The sequence below is a fragment of the Clarias gariepinus genome, chromosome 5, assembly GCF_024256425.1.
Source record: "Clarias gariepinus isolate MV-2021 ecotype Netherlands chromosome 5, CGAR_prim_01v2, whole genome shotgun sequence".
NCBI classification, from domain to species: domain Eukaryota; kingdom Metazoa; phylum Chordata; class Actinopteri; order Siluriformes; family Clariidae; genus Clarias; species Clarias gariepinus.
Genome location: NC_071104.1, coordinates 3,297,962 through 3,319,951, shown reverse-complemented (window position 1 = coordinate 3,319,951; position 21,990 = coordinate 3,297,962). Strand labels below are relative to the sequence as shown.

Genomic DNA, 21,990 nt, shown 5'->3' with positions numbered 1-21,990 from the left:
AATAAGCGCATCAGCGAGGTGCAGAGCGAACGCTCAACATGCAAAAACAAATGACGTCTTGTTGTGCTTTGCGAGCACCCAGGGGTCCGTTCTTCGTACGTCGCTAACTCAGTTAGCTGGATTTGATTGTTGTGGATTTGTCCTGATCTTGGATTGTTTCGTTCTTCGAAGCGCTTCTAGCATTTGTTGTCATAGCAACATATCCGTAAGCTTGAACCTGCTCGGGAGCAGGTTTATTTCATGTAAACAGGATTTAGCCTGCGCTCCTGGTGGGTTATGATTGGTTGAAATGGCGAGGTCACATCTGATTGGTTAAAGAGCATGACTGACTCACGTGGAAAAAGAAAAGTATATGCCCCCTGCCATGGACTCCCCCCCACTCACACACACACACACACACACACACACAATCGCTATCAAATATTATATATGAACATAAATTCATAGGTTTAGTATTATCAAATATGATATTACTATTATAATAAACCCTAGGCATGAGACAGCCGTCGAGACCATTAATACAAATTCTTGTATAATGTTTTTTTTGTAACATTTATTTTTCAGAGGTTTGTCATAAAAATATGCTAATAAATATTTATATATGTTAAAAATTAATCTTTTATAATGATGAATTGGACGAAAACTAATTTTATTATAAAATAAACAATATAAAAGTATATATAATATTTTTATTTTTTCATATACGACATATTTATTTTCATATTGCTTATTTTATTTTATTGTCTCATGTAATTTGTAATTTGTAAACCATTAACCTATGAATTTATGTTCTAATATAATATTTGCTAGCGATTATGTAGGGGGGGCAATCCATGGCAGAGGGGCATTTCAGCATATAACACGTGTTACAAAAAAAAAGTTGAGCCGCTCTTTTTCCATTTCGTCAACCAATCAAAGGGCTTGTGATCAGGTGTTTCTACTGTCGATGCATATCGCCTTTTAAACCAACGCACGAGCGCGCAATAAACCTAGACAACTCAGTCCAGCTATACTAATCATCAACAACAGGTGAGCTCGAAGAACCAACTTAGCCAGATTGTAATTAGCACGATGATCTCATCTTAGATGTGTCCGTTCATCTCGGATGTGTCAAGCGACGTACGAAGAACGGACCCCAGGGGTCCGTTCTTCGTCTGTCTCTAACTCAGTTAGCTGGATTTGATTGTTGTGAATTTGTCCTGATCTTGGATTGTTTAGTTCTTCGATGCGTTTCTCGCATTTGCTGTCATAGCAACATATCCATAAGCTTGAACCTGCTCGGAAGCAGGTTTATTTCATGTAAACAGGATTTAGCCTGCGCTCCTGGTGGGTTATGATTGGTTGAAATGGTGAGGTCACATCTGATTGGTTAAAGAGCACAACTGACGCGGACTGACTCACGTGGGAAAAGAAAAGGATCTTGCATATATCCTTGCATCTTGCACATTTATTTTTCAGGGGTTTGTCATGAATATGCAAATAAATAATTATATATAATAAAAATAAATATTTTATAATGATAAATTATATAACGGAAACTAATTTTATAACAAACAATATAAAAGTATACATGTATTTCAAAAATATTAATATTTCTATTTTTTCATATACAACATATTTATTTTCATATTGCTTATTTTATTTTATTGTCTCATGTAATTTGTAAAGCATTAATCTCTAAATTTATGTTCTAATATAATATTTAATAGCGATTATGTGGGGGGGGGGGGGGCAATCCATGGCAGGGGGCATTTCTGCGCATAACACGTGTTACAAAAAAAATGGAGCCGCTCTTTTTCCATTTCGTCAACCAATAGCAGGGCTTGTGATCAGTGAGTAGACAACTCAATCCAGCTATACTAATCATCAACAACAGGTGTGCTCGAAGAACCAACCTAGCCGGATCGTAATTAGCACGATGATCTCATCTCAGATGTGTCAGTTTATCTCGGATCTCGGTTCTGTCATTTTACGAGCGCCTACCATTCATCCTCCCCTATTAATTCAATAAAGTAGCCAATGTTTTGGTTGTGGCCCGCCATGTAATGGCTTGGAAAAAATCTGGCCCGAGGCCAAACTTAATTGCCGACCCCTGATTTAACCTCTGTTTCCTATCTTTCCCTCTTCACCTTCTTTGATCTTACACAGCTTACCACTATATTTATGCACTAAAATATAAAGTCATGAACCTGATAGAAGATGTCTCCCTGTTCCAGCAGTCACTCTTGTTTGATAAAGTCAGGACACACAGAACTGGATGGCGAATGGAGGTAGAGACTAGGGCTGCACGATATTGGGAAAAACTTACATTGCGATATATCTTTTTTCCTGCGATATATATTGTGATGTGTACAAATTTATTTATGTTCATTGGGTGTTTTGAACTGCTTAAAAATAAAATAATAATTTAAGAATAATTGGGGTAATTTTGTAAGCATTTTCAAATAATAAAAGAAATTTAAAAGTATAATCAAAACCCTGAAATAAAATCCTTTTTTAAGCTTATTTTGGGTTGTAATAAAGACTGTGTCCTTATTATTCACTGTCAATTCAAGCAAATCAAGGCTCTAATATGTTATGAAATTAATAATGAATGTTGCTTTTACCCTGATAAATGGGAACTCATTTTGTGAATGAAAAGAGGACACTTTAATATCACATTAACTAATTAACATGAGTCCCAAAATAAGCAATTTACTATTTTATTCAACAACTTTTTTTTTTGAATATATTTTGTATATTCACTACAAGATATTCTAACCCGAGTGGTAACAAATAAATTGTAATAAGCTAAACTTGTTGTAATGGCAATAACAAGTGTTGTTAACAATAATTATCTTACAATAATATAAAATAATCTCAGAAGAATCTTTTTTTTTTTTTAAGTTTTGCATATTTTGTTTAGCCAAAGTAAAACAAGTGTTTTCAACATCTCTATAAAAAAATTTGGTTTCCTTCTCAGAGCTGTTGCATAAAGTAAATATAACTATTTAAATACACCAATTTGGTGATTCTGTATGCATTAACTTACTCATTGAAGCTTAGAGGTTTTTAGCTAAGAACACCAGTCTATCCACGATTGCAGGCTTGAGACTTGAACACTGACAGGTGATTATGTTGCCGCTTGCACTGAAAACCCTCAAAGTGACTTAAATGGTCAAACAAATTCGTAGTGTTTCCGCGAGTTGTGGCAACAACTGCCAGGCACTCCCGACAAAGCACATGTTTTTGGTCAGCATCATCCTTTTTGTATCCAAAATACTTCCATATGACTGACGTTGTGTTTCTTTTTGCGACCAAATCTTCCAGCATCAGACTGCATGCATGAAGTAAGTGAAGCAACGTGTGCTTTGTAGTTTTTAAAGAACCCTTAAATATGAGTTCATTACTTTATATTAGACAAATATAGATCCGTGAATAGAAAGTTCAGAAATATAGAAAGTACATTTTTAAATCAGACACACATTTTTTTTTTATTTTGCCCGGCATCGTGACTGCCGCGATGTGACTACCGCGCATGCGTACATCGTGATGACGATGCTGAAATGATGTATCGTGCAGCCCTAGTAGAGACACTTTTTTTTTACACAAATTTCTGTGATAAATTGAGAGAGCGAAGAGAGACGGGATAAAGGAGGAATCAATTCTGTGCTATTTAATGACATCACACAATCTTAGTAAGGGAGCTACAAATGGTTAAAGGTTAACAACATGAATAAAATGTAAACATACCATTTTCCCATTGACCACAGTTTTTTTTTTTACAGAGAGGATAGCAGACTGTGAAAATCCTCATCAAACGCTTTAATGAAAGTTATCCCCCTCCACTCCCCTCCCGCCGCACCTTAACGAAGTTGGGAACCGTTAGAGAGTCTCCAAAAGTCTCCAATAGCACCATAAAAAGTCACTGGATTTGTCTCTAGTCAATTTTTTAAAAAACAATACTCGTTAATTAATCCGACAAAGCCGATACGTCGGCAAGGCTGAGTGCGTGAATGCACGTGGTGACAGTCAGATATATTAATGCATTCTAATAAAACACCCAGTAAAGAAATAAATTATCCAAAATGCCAAAGAGGTCAATAACCAACTTTTGATAACATATCTGCACCTGTATTGTTTTCTGTTCGATGGATGATAAGGGAATGAACGCAGGTGATTGTTGCTCTTCGTCAGGGACACACCATTGACCATGGATTGACTGATAAAGATAAAATAATCTTATATGCGCCTAATTTGCACATTACTGCCTCCCTGTGCTCTGGAGGTATAAAATGGAAGTGATTTGCAAACTAAACCCTTTAGAATTATGTTGTGTTGACATAAATGATTCTAGTGAATTTTAAGTTGTTACATAATGTGCTAAAACTACATGATTTAAAACTGTGCAACTTTAAAACATGATTTTGTATAATAGAAGCTACATGTTGTACTTAGGATAATGCAACAAACACCCAGGTTGCTTTTTTTGAGTGCACATTCCCTGTACAGTCCTGACCTCGATCCACGTTTGGACCATTAAAGGAGTTCCTGGGAGGCCAGTGTTGTAGACATGAAGCAGGCAGTCCTGGCGTATGGAGAAATCTTTCTACCTTGATGGTATCCAAGCACCATCAAGGTAGAAATAAGTTAGACAGAGAGTGAAAAGCTAAAAAAAAGTGCATTAGTGAATGAGAGATTATATAGAGAAATAAAGAGAGAATTTTTTGTATTTTTACAATTATGAAAGATGAACATTTTAATTAACATTTTGAGCAAACTGATTTTATTGCACTTATATATATTTTTTTATTATTATTATTATTATTATTATTAAATTGTCACATCAAATGATCACCTAATGCAGGATTTACATACAAATTCTTCTGATCTTCAATAAAACTACTGGTGAAGGGAAACTTAGCAACAAAGCTTGAAATCTCCTGCACAGCGCTAACAAGTACAAATACAGTAAAGACATGAACTTTTAATGTCTGTTTATTATTAATTTGAAAACATAAAAAATAAATAATCAATTTCAGATTTAAATTGGACAGCACGGTGGTGTAGTGGTTAGCACTGTCGCCTTGCACCTCCAGGGTCCGGGTTCGATTCCCGTTTCTGTGTGTATGGAGTTTGCATGTTCTCCCTGTTCTTGGTGGGTTTCCTCCGGGTACTCGAGTTTCCTCCCACAGTCCAAAGATATGCAGGTTAGTCTAAATGGCATTCCAAAGTTGCCCGTAGTGTGTGTATGTGTGTGTGCCCTGTGATACATTGGCACCCTGTCCAGGTCCCCACGACCCTGAATACAGGATAAAGTGGTATAGAAGATGAGTAAGTGAGTTAGGTTTAAATTGTACATCAAAACAGACTTATGATTTTAATTTCCTCCTGTGGTTTATTTGTTTTTGAAGCCTGAACTGAACATTGAGAGGAAAAGTGCTCTTTAGTTATTTAAACTTGATTTTAATTTTAATTTCGATTTAATATCTCTTTATTTCAACAGAGTAGGTCATTATTTTACCTCAAAATCCCTTTAATTTAAATTTATTCTGTAACTTGAAACCCTTTTCACAATGAACTATTCAGTGTTTCTTTAAAAACAAACGTTTATAAAGAATATGAATCTTTAATGTGCAGTATTTCATTAATGAACTCTAACTGATCTGATTGACTGTTACAGAGCACTGAAGTGGGAGGAGCTTTACAGGAGATTTTTTACCAGCCACACATAGGATTGGCAGTAATTTGTCAGTAAATGTGTGTGTGAAAGTGTGTATGTGTGTGTTAGTGAGAGGGTCGGAGAATGACAGTTTTCCTTCGTCCCAGTCCAGCTTCACTCTGATCCTCTGGAGTTTCTGTGACACTGAGAGGCGAGTGTGTGTGTGTGGTGTAGAACGTGTGTAATAATTACCATTATAATACCCCACACACCAGATTCCACTTCTGTCGAATACATCTCCCTTCCTCTGAGCAAATTCTGTCATCACACCCACAGACCACCATGTACAGTCTCCAACTTCAACATCCCAGCAGTGAGTCCCTGAGTTAAAGCCCTCAGAGCCCAGAATACACACATGACCATCAAATCTCTCTGGATTATCAGGAAGTTTCTGGTTCTTATCACTGAGTCTCACACTGGTCAGATCATCAGATACTATGAGTCTAGGAGAAGCAGTGTTGGGGTCCAGAGTGACAGGTGCTGAAAACACACACACACACACACGCACGCACGCACGCACACACACAAGAATACACAGGCACACACACACACACACACACGACAAGCTAAGCTAAGTTAAACATTGTTATGATAATATTGACTAAAATTTGCCTAAACATTAACAAATGAATAAACTTATTTAACATATATACCTTAACATCATGCCTTGTGTCCTTTTCATGTGTTTTAGTTACAAATTTAAGCAATATATTTTTTTAACTGTAACTAATGCATCTCAATTATTAAACAGTCTGACAGCAATCAAAGCCTTTCAAAATAAAAGTTCTGTTACATTACATTCAAAATAAAGAGTGAACAGATCATCATCATCATCATCATCATCATCACCAACAATAACAACAACACACACAGACACACACACAAGGACAAAACTAAGTCTTACAGTATTGGACAGTGTGCTGCATCTTCTCCCAGACTCTGAACTTCAGGTTGTCCAGATGTTTGGCCACATGGATCAGTGCTCCTGAAAGCTCCTCTGGATACCACAGTGTGCTCTGGGCTCTGCAAAAACATTCAGGAGTCAGTGTTGCTGTGGGTTTGGATTCAGAAACGAGAGAGACAGGAAGCACATCACTCACCTTTTCACTGTGGCCTTGTAGTTCTGTAAAACAACAAAGCAAACATCAGTGGATATGATTGACATTTTTACACTGAAATGTGATGTTTCTGATGATGGAGAGAAGTTTGACTTTCTCACAGTATAAATACTGACTAAATGATCCTCACTTGTAATAACGAGACGTCTTCAGCTCTCATCTCCTCTTTTATGGCTCCGATTGTGTCTGAAAGAGATGATATGTCTCTGCTCAGCTTCTCAATCTTCTCCTTCGTCATCTGACTCTTCTGCTCCTCTTCCTCTCTCAGTGCAGTGATCCTTGTTGCCTCTTCATCTCGTAGAAACTGGTGAAGCTTCTCAAACTCCTCCTTAATCTGACGCTCTGTGTGTCGGGCCTGAATCTGCAGTGAAGAGGAAATTAAATGAAATATAACTGATTATATGTGATGCAGAATATAATTCTAATATTAAAACCATGTTATTGATTCTAACCTTTATATGTTTTTCAGTCTGACTCCAGTTCAGTTTACAGTCGTTAAAGATCTTCAGTTTCTCCTGTAGGGGCTTCAGTGCAGTTTTGAGCTTCTCCTGAAACAAATCAACACACTGCATGGAGACTCTGTGTTTCAGCTCTTATTTTACACATCATTAACTTAGATCACTGACAGGATTTAACTCTACAGTATTTAATGTGAGTTTAAAAGTAATGTAACTGTAATACTGTAGTTATGTTCGCTTTCATAAACACTTTGATGGCTTTTTAAACTTTAGATAGAATTCATAAAAAGTTTAGATTTATATAATGTAAATGTTTCTACAGGTGACACTTATAATAATATAATAAAATATAAGACTAATATATTTGGTAGTTATCATATGAATAAACTAATTAAAAAGCAATTATGTAATTTAATTATCACACCTTATTCTTTACTTTGACACTGTAGATAATTTAGGGAGATTAAAGGTTATTCCTCATTTATTTGTCCTGTGATCCATAACCTCACAGGAATTTAATATTTACCTTACAGTCTGTTACTGCCTCGTCAATGGGGCGAAATTTATGGTCGGTGTGTTTTCTCGAAGTTTGACACACCACACACACCGGCTGTTGATCGTCCAGACAGTAGAGTTTGAGTTTCTCACTGTGCAGACTGCAGACTGTTTCAGACGCTGATGAAGATCTCTGACTTCTCTCCTGTAAGAAAGTCTCACACAGGTTCTTTAACACCAGGTTTGTGGGAGGTCTCTGCTTAGACGACTTCCTCCTACAAACAGGACATTCTCTGTATCCTTTGGTCTCCCAGAACTTATGCAAACACACTTTACACACACTGTGACTGCAGCTAAGAACAACAGGATCCTTGAAGATTTCACGGCACACAGGACAGGAGAAATCCTCCTCTGAAAACTTTGAAGCCATTTTATTTGGCTGCTGTTTTTCTCTCCAGTCCAAATGTTCAGAGTTTCACTTTCACTTTGGTAAAAAGTAATCACACCCTGATTTTAGGTTTGTTTCAGGATAAAAACATGACTTTGTAGGTTCAGTTAATAATCATTTCCTTTTATCAGGTGTTTTTGAGGTTACTGAGGAAACCTTTTGTAAAACTGACCTAAACCTGGCGTCAACTCAGATCTTTTAATATTTCTGCATTCAGTGGAGACTATTTATAGATCTTACAACAAGAAAAAGGAAAATCACAATTAACGCCAACCAAGTTACAACAGAATTCTATGAGAGAAATAAACAAATCCTAGGGTGTAAATAGTTATTAAGAGCAACGAATATCAATAAATAGAAGAATAATTGACCAGGAACAAATAAATTAACAAACCATCAAGATAATAATATTAGACCTTAATGCCTCTCATGACCAGTTATCAGAGGTGGGTAGTAACAAGTTACATTTAGTTAAGTAAGCTAAAAAAAAATAAAAAATTACTTCTATGAGTAGTTTTACTGCACCATACTTTATACTTTCACTTGAGTAGATTTTTAAAGAGGAAACGCTACTCTTACTCCGCTACAATCAGCTCCACTCGACTCGTTACTTTTCTAACCGTTTATTCTACACATGCAGCTGGTGGATCTACTGTATTCAATTCAATTCAATTAACTTTTAGCAGTTGTCTCCAGTCCTGAACTATCGAGTGACTGCAGTCACAGGTCCTCAGAAAATAGCTGTCTACATCAGAACAGAGGACAGGACCGTCTTCATGGTAAAGTGGAACCGTCCCGTCACCACACACATCCCAGACAGACCACAGTCCATGTGACCAGATCTCCAACCAGAACAGGGACACCAGGACGAGTCAGACAGGGTCAGAGGACAGAGGGGGTCTGAATCACTGGCAGCTCAGGAGAGACATGGAGCTATACAGAGAAACAAGGAGAGAAGAGAAGAGAGAAAAGGAGAGAGCAGAAGAGATGACTGTTTCACCAATCGGATGCAGCAAAAATAATCACATGTTACATGACCACAAACAAACTGGTGGCACAGTGGGGAAAAAAATCTTCAGCCAGCATCCCTGGCTTCATATACTGAGCAAGTTTAATGTTTATAGTGAAATGGTTGCATTTGTGATACAACAGTTGTTTGTTTTAACTGCTATGTGAATGGATGTGTCTAAAATACAGAGTTGAAAAAGGCTTTGTGGTCAGAAAATTTTTAATGCTCTAACGACCCCTATTTCTCCCAAATACTGTATGGATAGGTAATGTTTTAACCATAACTAACCACTGTAGGACTACATTCTTCCCATATAATCTGTATATTTACTATTTACACTTACGTTCCATCTCATTTCAGGAGAATATAATTTTCACAACTGCAAGCAGTGTTGGGGTAATATATTACAAAGTAGTACATTACTGTAATTAATGTAATGCATCATTTCAAAATTCAGTATTTACATTAGTTATTAAACAAGCAACTTGCTTTTCATAGCTGAAATTATCTGCATAATGGTCTCTGCTGAATCCTGGGGCAATTGATTTCACTCACCACAGTGGGCTGTAAGTGTCAGGGAATCGGAACATACACAAGTGAACCAGAGGATACTGGCTTGGAGCCAAAACAAACTACACAGACAGGACTAAACAGGACATGAAACGGGCAGGCGATATGGCTAGTGACACGGAACAACGATCAGACACAGGACAACAGGCAAGAGAGAATAAATAGGGCAAATGATTTCAACGAAAACGAGGGGAACAGGTAAGTGAAATTATCTTGGTAGAGTGATAAGGAGGAAGTGGGAGGGATGGTGGTGATGTCAAAGACGCGGGCACATGGCGAAGGATAAAAAAACGTCATGTGCTTGAATAGACATGATAAAAAAACACAGGGAGAGAGGAAGAAAGAAGAAAAAAAAATGAAAATCTTAATGATCAGACCAGGGGTTTAACAGTAGCCACCAAACCCCCACCCGACCTTGGGTGACCCCAGGGAGGGGCTCACCTTGTTTTTGACGGAGGTCCACGACCAGCGCCTGATCCAGAACATCCCGGGCCGGAATCCAACTCCTCGTCTCTGGGCCATAGCCCACCCAGTCCACTAAGTACTGAAACCCCGACCTCTGCGATGGACGTCCAGCAACCTCCTAACAGTGTATACTGGGGAGCCATCCACTAGACGGAGGGGGGGGGGGGGGGTGTCGGAGCAGAAGGTGCAAGAGGGGAGGAATACACAGGTTTAACCCTAGAAACATGAAATACTGAGTGTCCTGAGTGAAAGCCATACTCTTTGAGCACAAACATAGTTAGGGGCAGGAGTCCGGTGGCGATCGGCCGCGGGTTTGGTCCGTCTACTAGTCCGGGCCAAGACCTCCTTAGCTTTTTTCCAGGTGCGCCAGCAACGTTAAACAAAAGCCAAGGCAGACGGACATACCTGTGGCAGAAACCGGTAGAGTATTGTGAGCATACTAGACCCAGGACAGCTCTTGACACCAGCAGGTCGTATTGTGGGATGCCAGGCAGCGGAAAGCACGTTCCAAATCCTGGTTAGCCCGCTCAGACTGCCCATTGGTCTGGGGATGGAATCCAGATGACAGACTCCCAGAGGCCCCGATCTGTCTGCAAAATTCCTTCCAAAACCGAGAGACGAACTGTGGGCCCCTATCGGAGACCACGTCTACCGGAAAATCATGAATTCGGAATACTTGGTCAACCACCACCTGAGCAGTCTCTTTGGCGGAGAGGAGCTTGGGAAGAGGGATGAAGTGGGCTGCTTTGGAGAAGCGGTCCACCACCGTGAGAATGACGGTGTTGCCCCTGATTTGGGGAGGCCAGTGACAAAATCAAGAACTAGATGTGACCACGGGCGAGCAGGGATGGGTAATGGGCAAAGCAGACCAACGGGAGGCGAAGGTGAACTCTTGTTTTGGGCGCAAACTGAGCAAGCTGCCATGAACTGCCTGACATCCTTGGTCATGGAGGGCCACCAAAATCGCTGACGGATAGACGCCAGCGATCTCCGAACTCCTGGGTGACAAACTAGTCTGGATAAGTGAAACCACTGGATGACTTTGGAGCGTAGTCCCAAAGGGACATACAACTTGCCCGCTGGAACCCCTCTGGGTACACGGCACTTACGCAAGGCCTCCTGAACTTCCCTCTCGACATCCCATGAGAGTGAGGCCACCACCATGCCCTTGGGCAGGATGGTGTCGATAGAGGCCTCCTTCTCGGGGGTCTTAAACAGGCGAGAAAGGGAGTCTGGTTTGGTGTTTTTTACAGGCCTGTAGGAGAGTGTATAATTAAAACAGCTAAAGAAAAGGTACCAGCAGGCCTGTCTAGAATTTAGTCTCCTGGCCTAATTGATATATTTTAGATTTTTGTGGTCGGTCCAGACCATGAATGGTTGGACTGCGCCCTCCAGCCAGTGACGCCACTCACCCAAAGCCAGTGTGAGTGCCAACAACTCCCATTTACCTATGTCATAATTCCGCTCAGTGAGGCTCGGGCGGTGGGAGAAGAAGGCGCACGGATGCACGTTCCCATCCCAAAGAGAGCGTTGTGACAAGACCGCACCAACTCCAACATCTGAAGCGTCCACCTCAACAATAAACTGTTGCTTAGGATCTGGAGTAGACAAGACAGGAGCAGAGAAAAACCGGGACTTTATTTAAGGCCTCCTGGGCCTCATTACTCCATTTAAACAGTACCTTAGGAGAAGTGTGCGCTGTTAAGGGTGCAGCCATCTGACTGAAGTTCCGGATGAAACGCCGATAAAAGTTGGCGAACCCCAGTAACCGCTGCAGAGCCTTCCGAGAGTCAGTAGTTGGCCACCGCCAACTACCGCTACCGCCCTTATTTTAGCAGGGTCGGCTCTGATCTCACCCGCTGAAATCACGAACCCCAAGAACGAAACCAACCTTGCATGGAAAACGTACTTCTCCGCTTTCACGAACAGTTGGTTTTCCAAAAGCCATTGCAACACCTGGCGGACATGCCGAGTGTTTACCTGCAAAGAGGGAGAAAATATCAGGATATCATCTAGGTACACAAAGACAAATTGATTTACCATGTCTCTCAGCACATCATTGACCAGTGCCTCGAAGACAGCATGAGCATTGGTCAGACCATACGGAAGGACCCGGTATTTAAAGTGTCCCGTGGGTGTGTTGAAAGCTGTCTTCCACTCATCTCCCTCCCGAATACAGATAAGGTGGTAGGCGTTGCGCAGGTCAAGCTTGGTGAAAACCTTGGCTCCCTGCAAAAGTTCGAAAGCTGAAGACATAAGAGGAAGGGGGTACCTGTTCTTAATTGTAATGTCATTCAGCCCATGATAATCAACACAGGGATGCAGGGAACCATCTCTCTTTTTGACAAAGAAGTACCCCGTACCCGCAGGAGAGGAGGAGGAACGAATGAGGCCGGCTTTAAGGGACTCGTTAATATATGTGTCCACCCAACTTTGGGTGTCTAGTGAGAGACAGGAGTAATTAAGGTCCCATTTAGGGATCGGGCAGGAATAGGTTTAGGCAAGGGAATAGCTGGAATACCCAAACGTGCAGCTATCGAGCTGTCCATGAAATTACCCTCAGTCCCTGAATCGACCAAGGCCGAGCACGACTGTGAAGTCTCCCCATACTGAACTAAGACAGATAAAACAGTGCGAGAGGAGGGGGATTGTGAAAAAGGAATAGCGCTCACCAGGATCCCCCGCTTCACTGGTAAGCCTTGGCTTTTGCTGAGCAGGCTGCGGCAAAGTGGCCGGGCTTGCCACAATAGAGGCACAGACCTTTGATCAGACGCAGTTGTTTCTCCTGGGGTGTTAGATGAAGGCGTCCCACCTGCATGGGTTCAGGTTCTGGCAGGACAACGGTCGCCAAGGGAGAGTGAGGGCCCTCCACCCTGCTAGAGGGACGGATCCTCCGGCGCTGGTGCCGACGGCAGAGACGAGCCTCGATGCGGAGTGCCAGGTCGATGAGGTCCTTAAGGTCGCGGGGCAGGTCATGAGTGGCCAGTTCATCCTGTATCTCATTCTCGAGTCCTGCCCGGAACATTGCCCGACAGGCTGCCTCATTCCAGTCACAGGAGGCTGCTAAGGTCTTAAACTGAATGGCAAACTCCGTGACTGAGCGGCCTGCCTGATGAAGCTGTGCGAGCTTGTCCGCTGCCTCCTGTCCTCTGACGGACCGGTCAAAAAGCCTTAACATCTCCTGTCGAAGCTCGTTAAATGAGTCACAACGCAGGGCTCTGGATTCCCAGACAGACGTTTCCCATTCACGAGCTTTGCCCGTAAGAAGAGTCAAGATAAATGCTACCCTTGACTCTTCTGCCGCGAATATGCGTGGCTGCAGAGCAAACACTACAGAGCATTGTGTCAGGAAGGCTTGGGAGGAGTTAGGGTCCCTGTCATAGGGAGGTGGGTTGTTGCAGCGGGGTTCATGATCGTGACATGAGGAGAGGTGGACGGAACCAGCTTGAGTGCCTTCCCACTGGAGTTCCTGGATGTCTGCCATGAGGTCTGCCACCTGGTTGGCGAGGAACTCGACCTCTCTCGTGGTGCTTGTCAACCGGGTCTCATGCTGGCCTAGGAGCACTGCTGATCTGATGGGGTCTGGACCTGCTGCGTCCATGCTGGTCAGATCGTTCAGTCACACAAGTGCAGGTCTCTTCCAATCTTTTATTTGTTGCAGAGATTTAGGCAGAAAAACAAAACAAAAATTATGATAATAAAGATAATAAAATCAGTGACAACCTGCACTGTTCTTTTCCTTTAGTCAAAAAACTTGGGAGCGCCAACGTCCCAAAAGTGGCTTCCTTCGGTGGCCAGCAGGGGGCGATAGGGCCAAAGCCCACTGAACTGCACGGCCGCGAAGAAGGGCGAGAGCAGGCTGGCCTCGGAATGGGAAACCGCAGCGCAGCGCACACTAAAAAAAAAAAACAGGACCCAGCCTGGATTCAAAGAAAACAAAAACACCCAGGAAGAGGGGGGGGTAAAAAAACAGAACCGAAGGATACTGGCTTGGAGCCAAAACAAACTACACAGACAGGACTAGACAGGACATGAAACGGGCAGGCGATATGGCTAGCGACACGGAACAACGATCTGACACAGGACAACGGACAAGAGGGAATAAATAGGGCGAATGATTACAACGAAAATGAGGGGAACAGGTGAGTAAAATCATCTTGAGTGATAAAGAGGAAGTGGGAGAGATGGTGGTGATGTCAAAGATCAAAAGGATCAAAAACAAACGCCATGTGCTTGAATAGACATGTAAACAACACGGAAAAGAGAGGAAGAGAGAAGGGAAAAAAATGAAAATCTTAATGATTAGACCAGGGGTTTGACAGTAGGATGCAGCACTTCAGCAGTGAGTGACTTTAAATAAGAATACAGCTCCTCTCAAATTTCTCAAAACACTGAGGTGACTGAAGATTTAAAGTCACGCTTTGTCTGGGCGCTAAAGAGACGCTTGTCTGGGCAGTAAAGAGCTGATTCCAAGGAGAAACAGTTTTTCTGACAAAAGATTAGAGAAACTACTCCTCCAAAAATATTGAGGGAAAAGAAAAATCACTGTTTTCATGACAATCTCAAACATTTAAATAATGACAATACGGGAAATAAGGATAACTCATTATGCAATTAAATTGCCATACAACAATCATTATTTGGTATGTAGTCATCTTCTTCTAAACCAGAGGATTCTGTACAGAGATGGACACCATGGCTTTAGTTAGTAAAAGTTCTGCCACCTAACTGTTCTATCAATTAATGAAAGCAGCTGATTTTAATTAACACAACTCTTCACCCAGGCCCGAATTAATTAGTGACGTTACCTGTTCTGTACACAGAAAGAACTAATACATGGCACATGTTGTTCTAATACTTTTGGCCACCTCTCTCTCTCTCTCTCCCTCGCTCTCTCTCGTGTGTGTGTGTGTGTGTGTGTGTGTAACAAACATCAGTCTGGGTCTCATGCTCACTAGCCCAACTTTAACTGAACTTTGGCTAAATTCCCTAATCACAGTTAAATGACTAGAATATCTGACAGTATATAATAAGTGTAACACACTGCAGGTGCACTGACCGGGCCGCTTCCCACCGCAGTTAGCAGTGTCTCCTCCATTGAGTTGAATTCATCGGAAAATGCTGAGGATCTTAATAACTGGTTTGATTCACGCCCAGATATGGATGACCTTTTTGCGATTCCTCTACCTACAACTCCCTTAAAACCTGCGCCAAAAAAAAGCGAAGAGCGATCCTGTGGATAGTAATGACTCCTCAACGGAAATTCTTATGGCCATTCATAAGGTCTCTGGAAAACGGTGTCAGAGAAAAGGATGGAGACGATGTTTTTGATTGATGTCCCTAGCAACGTAGTGCCTGGCATCAGCGATGACCTTGGGGGTGCCGTTGATATTGCACATCGTCTTGGACTGAAAAGAGGAGATGGTTCACACAGATCTTGTTTGCACTCTGTCGTTTCAAAAAAGCATCCTTTCGGGGATCCTTTGCATTAATTGATGGGAAAAGAGTCAATTACGTTGATGTGAGATAGACTTGTCCCATGGCTAATGTTAATGGTTCTCAACCATATTGTCTGTGTGGACAATTTTCATGGCATTGATGACCTCATTTGACTATGTGTTAGACCTACACTTGAAGGAGGTCTAACTGACTATTGTCTACTTTTACTCCCAAGTGAAAAAAAGTAAGCGATTTTGAATCACTTTTGGTTCCTCCTGTTGAACTCACAGAGTTAAATGCTGGAGTGTATTTCACAGTTAATGATGTTCTGTATTTAAAGGGGTCATATTATGCCATTTTAAAGGTTGCTAATATTGCTTATTGAGTCTCTTAAAACAGATTTACATGTATGCAAGGTCAAAAAACACTTTTGTTTTCTCCAAAAATAGATTTAATTTTACCCCATTTCTAAATGATTTGTAAACGACTCGTGTAAAGCAGTTCAAAAATTCAGTCTGTCTAAACCCCTCCTTTCCAGAAAAACGACCATTACCATAACTGAACGATCGCTCTGGAGACCCATCAATACATTTAAAAGATGCCGTCGGTTTTACCGTGTAACGACCAGCTAATTTAATATTAACTGTGGCTACAAAAATCGAAAGGTCTTTTATCTTTGTGTCGGTGCTGCGTTAAAAGGCCGGTGAGCAAAAAGGACAAACACAAACAAAGTAGATAAAGCAAACATGTATTATACAAAACTAAATAAAGTAAACGAAAAAGGTGCACCGCAACCAAACAAAGATATAACCAATATTTACAAACTATATATAATAAACGGTATGTGTGCATGAATGCGAGTGAGTGGAAAATGTCCGAAGTCCGTGTTTATTGTATGTGTGTTAGAGGAGTATACTGAGTATGGTTCGGTCTCACGCGGGTTAATAAAGTCTGGGAGGCTTATGACGGAGGGTGAGAAGTCCGGGGAGTATGTCCAGTCAAAGATAATCTGGTTAAAAAATCTTCGAAAGAAAATGATCCACAGCAATCTCTCCTTCTCTCGTGCAAGCAAATAGCGGCTGGTCCACCATTACTACTCCTCGTAAAGATTATGTTCGGTAATATATTATTCCTATTTCAATTTAGGAATTTGTCTGTTCAGATTTAAGAGGTATTAGATCGTTTTGGGTGTTTAATAGAATTTAAATAAAATTCGTTTTCTGTTGTTTCTTTAAACGTAAGGGGTTTACGTGATGCTGTAAAAAGGAAATCAGTTTTTTTTCTTCTGTAAGAGCAGTGAGTCTGATATAATCTTCCTCCAGGAAACACATTTATGTGAAATGGATGTAAAGTTTTGGAAAAATCAGTGAGGTACTACTATTTATTGTAGTCACGGTTCTAACCACTCGGCTGGAGTTTCAATTCTCTTTTACAAATTTAAAGGGCAAATACTTGGAGTAAAGTCATCTGACGAAGGGAGATGGATTATTTTATCACTTAAACCGGATAATGTTAACTTTGTTGTTTGTAATATTTATGGTTGTAGTTCTCGATCGGATAATAGGTCTCTGTTTTCTCAGATAACCTCTGAATTAAAAAGAAACGCTTATTAATTACCCTGACTCTTTTGTAATTCTAGGCGGCGATTTTAATGTGTGTTGACAGGACTTTGGACCGATTTCCGCCCAGATGCAATATCTTCATTTGAATAGTAATATTTAAGCATTAAAGAGTTTTCTCTCACTGATACAAGGCATTTTTTTTTCACCCTGATTTACACGAATTTACTTGGTCCAATAGAAATAGATCCTCCCAATCAAGAATTGACTTCTTTTTGCCCCTCTGTCTGATCATAAACAAATATGTTTAAAATTATCTAGCAAAAATGATCAAATTTCAAGGTTATGTGGTTATTGGAAATTTAATAATTCACTCTTAAAAGATGCTTCCTTTAATAATAGTGATAAAAGCTTACTTTCAGATACATTCACTAAAAAAACTGACGACTGAAGAATAAAGTCAAATGGAATTTTTTTTTATATAAGGCTAGGCAGATGGCTATTAGAAGAAGTAAAGATATTAAAGCCTTAAAGAATTAAAAAATAAATGAATTAAAAAATATTAATATTTTATTGCAAAAAACACTAACTCAGGAAGAAGAATTGCACTTAAAGGAATTAAATCTTCAAATTAATCAAGCTTATTTGGATTTGGCTAGAGGTTTTTTTTTATTAGATCTAGAGCCAAGTGGCTTGAGGAAGGAGAGACCAATTCCAGTTATTTTTTTGCTTTAGAAAAAAGGAATTGCAGAAGAAATTCTTTGACAGCTCTGAATAATAATAGTGTTAAATGCACTACTTTTTCTACTTTCTACTTTTGTAACAGCCTTTTATAATGACCTTTATACTTCTGAATTCAATATGGATAATTGTGAGAATTTCTTTGAAACAGTTAAGAATCACATTCCTGTCATTGATAATGATTTTAAAGATTATTGTGTGACCTCTTTAACAATTGACATTAAATCTGCTCTATTTTCTATAAAAAGAAGGAAATCCCATTTCCCATTGAATTTTACATTTATTTCTGGGATTTAATACAATCCCCGTTACTTAACATGTATAACGAATGTGTTGTTCAGAGAGAAATGACTTCAACAATGAAACAGGGTATTATTTTCCTTATCCCAAAACCTGAAAAAGATTCTCTCTTAATAGATAACTGTAGACCAATTACACTTCTTACAGTTAATTACAAGATCTTTGCCTTGGTTTATGCAAATAGGTTAAAATTTAAGCTTAAAATTTTGACTTTGATACCCCCTTACTGTAATTGACTTTTACTTTACAATGTTAATGTTCTCCTGAAGGTGATTGTATATTTCATCTGTTTGGAAAATAAAATATAAAAAAAAAAATCTCCTGTAAAGCTCCTCCCACTTCAGTGTTCTGTAAGAATCAATCAGATCAGTTAGAGGTCATTAATAAAATACTGCACATTAAAGATTCATATTTTTTATAAACGTTTGTTTTCAAAGAAACACTGAATAGTTCATTGTGAAAAGGGTTTCAAGTTATGAGTTTAAATTTAAAGGATTTGAGGTAAAATTATGACCCACTCTGTTAAAACAAAGCCGGTGTTCTCAAAAGTGTGGGACGCCCACTAGTGGGGAATAAAGACATGACAGATGGGACGCAATGAACGGGAGAAAATTAGTGACAAGTACAAGTAAATTAAAATAACATCAGTTCAGGGCCCGGGCATGTTAATTACAGAGGAACAATATAAGGAAACTTTCACGAAGTGGGTCAATAGCATATGTGATGGGCAATGGATAAATTTCTTACATGGACCACAAAAAAAGCAGGTGATTCAGCGCAAGCAGACAAAAATAAACGACAGGCAGTAAGTCTAATCAACCAAAAAGCCAGCTGAAAAGAAAATATGATGAAGCCTATCTTGCGCTTGGATTCACGGTGGGTATGGAGAACCATGTGTGTTTTGTGTCTTAAACCAGTGGCAGCAGACAGCATGAGACCCAAAAATTATGAGGACACTAAAGACAACAGACCCCAGTCACGTTAATAAGACACTCGACGTATTTGAAAGAAAGCTGGAAGAAAATCGTCATGTATGTTAAAATCTGCATCAGTGAACAGCGAATCACAAACGACTTCATTCAACGTTGCATACAGAATTGCTCAGTGCAACAAACTACACATGATTCCTGAGCTAAGCTAATTTTCCCTGCTGCTGTAGAGTTGGTGTCTATTATGCTGGTTGAGAAAAGGGCCGCAAAATTTAAAGCTATCCCCCTGTCAAACCATACACTTGCTCTACAGTACATATATGCGACATTTCATGTGACCTTGAAGCCCAACTCATAGAAAAGCCCAAGTGAGGCTACTTGTAGTGGATGTTCCTCTGTGTTGTGTTCCTAATCTGCTTGATGAGGAAGTGGATGAGCATCCTTCACGGTCCTTCAGCCATTGGAAATCTGTGCATACACCTAAATCACCTAAATCACCATTTCTTTCCCACACCAAAAGCAATGGCGATGCAAACTCACTGCTTGACTTCCTTATAATTTCCCTCTCCTCCATTTCGTCTGAAGTCTTTTTTAGCTTCACATAATGGGGCACTGTGGGGCAGTGGTGGCTCAGAGGGCTAAAGAACTGAGTTAATCGGAAGATTGGCGGTTCGATCCCCAGCTCCACCAGGCGGTTATTCCAGAAAGCTTGGTTAACTTACCATTTGGTAAATTATACCCTCTGGGTTAATTTACCACAAACCCACATACCATGAGTATGTCGGTTCCTAAATACCTGAGAGTTTAATCAACCTCCTACTGGTTACCCAGAGTTAATGCGCGTGAACGGTGCATACATAAAGACGTTTTCAATGGATCGCCAATTTCACGAGTCAAAGTGAAAAAAAGAGAGCGGCATACTTCACAAAGGCAAGTTGGAGGTTTTAATGCACACATATGAAAAATTCAAGCCAAAAATAATGAAAAAAAGCAATACGGCTAAAGAAAGAGAGTTGGCTTGGCAAAAAATAACAGAGTACAGAGTAAATGCGTGAGTGTATTAAATTGCAAATTCGACATCGCCCCCCCTTTTATTATAATACAAAATAATTGAACGCCCTTTCTGCATCCTTTTGACTGTTAAACCACTATGAAAGCATTTACGTTTCCTGCCATTCATTTTTTTTTAGGTTAAAGTACCAATGTATATTGACTAGGAATATATGGTTTCTTATTTAATGAGGTGTAATCCTTCTGGAGCCAGAAGAACTTTGAGCCAAGTCAAAATGAAACACAAAAACATTCTGCAAAAATGGTAATATTTGATTACACGATCACTGAACTATTAATTAAACACGATTTAGTATATTCTTTTTGTCATGTAGCTAATAGAAAGAAGGTTGAAGCCCGTCTAATCGGTGGAGGCCGACCACCACCTCCCCTCACCCCATCTGAGGAGCTGGCTCTGTCCCTTAATAAAGGGCGACCAGTGACACTAACATGGTGAAATGTAAGTTTACCACTACGATTTGTTTATATTATATGACTTTATAAAATACTTTCTCTTTCACTTAAAGGCTTTTGATCATGCTTAATGTTTTTATGCAGGCTTGCTTTATTTAACTGCATATGAGGTATAGGCTACGATACAGGTCGGATACATAGCGAGGTCGATAACCTTAAATGAAAACCAGAAAAAGGGTACATCACTATTCCTGATAAATAACAGTTAAATCACTACTTTTAAAACACAACAGTTAAATAAAGTTTAAATAAACACAACAGAATTATTTAACTAAACTTCCAAAACAACTAACACACGCTATTTTATTACCCTTTAAAAGACATGTAATACACATCATACATTTTTGGTGAATACATGGAAACACTTAAACAACAATCACAGCATAACATGTTACTCTTTCTCTTGTAATGAGCACTATAGTGAATAAATTAAATATTAATTAACTCAATCAAGATTCAAGTGATCAGTCCTTAGTATAAGTAAAGAGCGGTGTTATCATACCATCAGTGTTCCTGAGATGAGCAGCAGCCGATGCGCTTCCCTGTCTCACATGTTACTGACTGTAGTCTCTTACATACAAGTTTTTATAAAACAGACCCTATACTGTTACATCATAGTTACATCATAGTAGATACAGTGAGGGGGCGGTTCTCTGTCACAGATGGTGCTTGTATGTTGAGTCTGTACCTTTGCTTCATTAGTGATTGTGAGGTGATGCACACTGTGATGTCATACTCTGATCGTCTCACAGTTGTTCCTTGTCGAGTGACTTCAGCTCCACCATTTCACTTATTTAACTTTACAGGTACCTTTAGTTCAGTGGCGGCTGCTAGCTTTTAAAACAGAATGGGGATGAAACAGGGAATGTATGGGAAGAAAATCAAGTCAGCCGACCTGCTATATCTAACTGATTCTAAACGAACTCGTCTTTGAGATGAACGTTTTCTAACACATTTTTAGTCAATAAAATGTTAATACAATAGTACATAATTTGACCATTAATTTTGTGACATTATAGGGGAAGCTGAGCTTCCCTTGCAGTCTTAAAGAAATCGCCACTGCTTTAGTTGCCTTTATATATTTTTTCTTTTTGCCAGACAATGTATACTTGCATATTTCCATTGAAGGATGAAGATGATGATGAAGAGATCACATCTGCTGTGACAGAAGTGGACAATGCTGGTAGATCCACTGAGGTATGATGAATACCATTATAATGCAGCGCCCCCTTTT

The 21,990-nt window shown here is 39.9% G+C and overlaps 1 protein-coding gene across 2 annotated transcripts; it reads right to left on the bottom strand.

Annotated features, from left to right (window-relative positions):
• Nucleotides 1-4,792: 4,792 nt before the first annotated feature.
• On the bottom strand, nucleotides 4,793-21,324 carry LOC128524459 (zinc-binding protein A33-like). 2 transcript variants are annotated; one of them, XM_053497035.1, is made up of 7 exons: nucleotides 21,259-21,324; nucleotides 7,804-9,153; nucleotides 7,272-7,367; nucleotides 6,950-7,180; nucleotides 6,802-6,824; nucleotides 6,606-6,724; nucleotides 4,793-6,181 (listed from the first exon to the last, which is right to left on the bottom strand). In XM_053497035.1, exons 2-7 carry the CDS (start codon nucleotides 8,200-8,202, stop codon nucleotides 5,637-5,639), a joined length of 1,413 nt encoding a protein of 470 aa, XP_053353010.1. In that variant the 5' UTR covers nucleotides 8,203-9,153; nucleotides 21,259-21,324; the 3' UTR covers nucleotides 4,793-5,636. The 2 variants fall into 2 exon arrangements, with proteins under 2 accessions (XP_053353010.1, XP_053353011.1); XM_053497036.1 differs by lacking the exon at nucleotides 21,259-21,324 and adding an exon at nucleotides 10,241-10,292.
• Nucleotides 21,325-21,990: the final 666 nt, after the last annotated feature.

Bases quoted from the DNA above. Each gene is read 5' to 3' on its own strand.
- LOC128524459 (XM_053497035.1), bottom strand. From the start codon at position 8,202: ATGGCTTCAAAGTTTTCAGAGGAGGATTTCTCCTGTCCTGTGTGCCGT. The intron at 7,368-7,803 runs GTAAATATTAAA...GATTTGTTTCAG, and splicing joins AGGCAGTAACAGACTGTAAG to GAGAAGCTCAAAACTGCACT. The intron at 6,825-6,949 runs GTGAGGATCATT...GTTGTTTTACAG, and splicing joins AAGACGTCTCGTTATTACAA to AACTACAAGGCCACAGTGAA.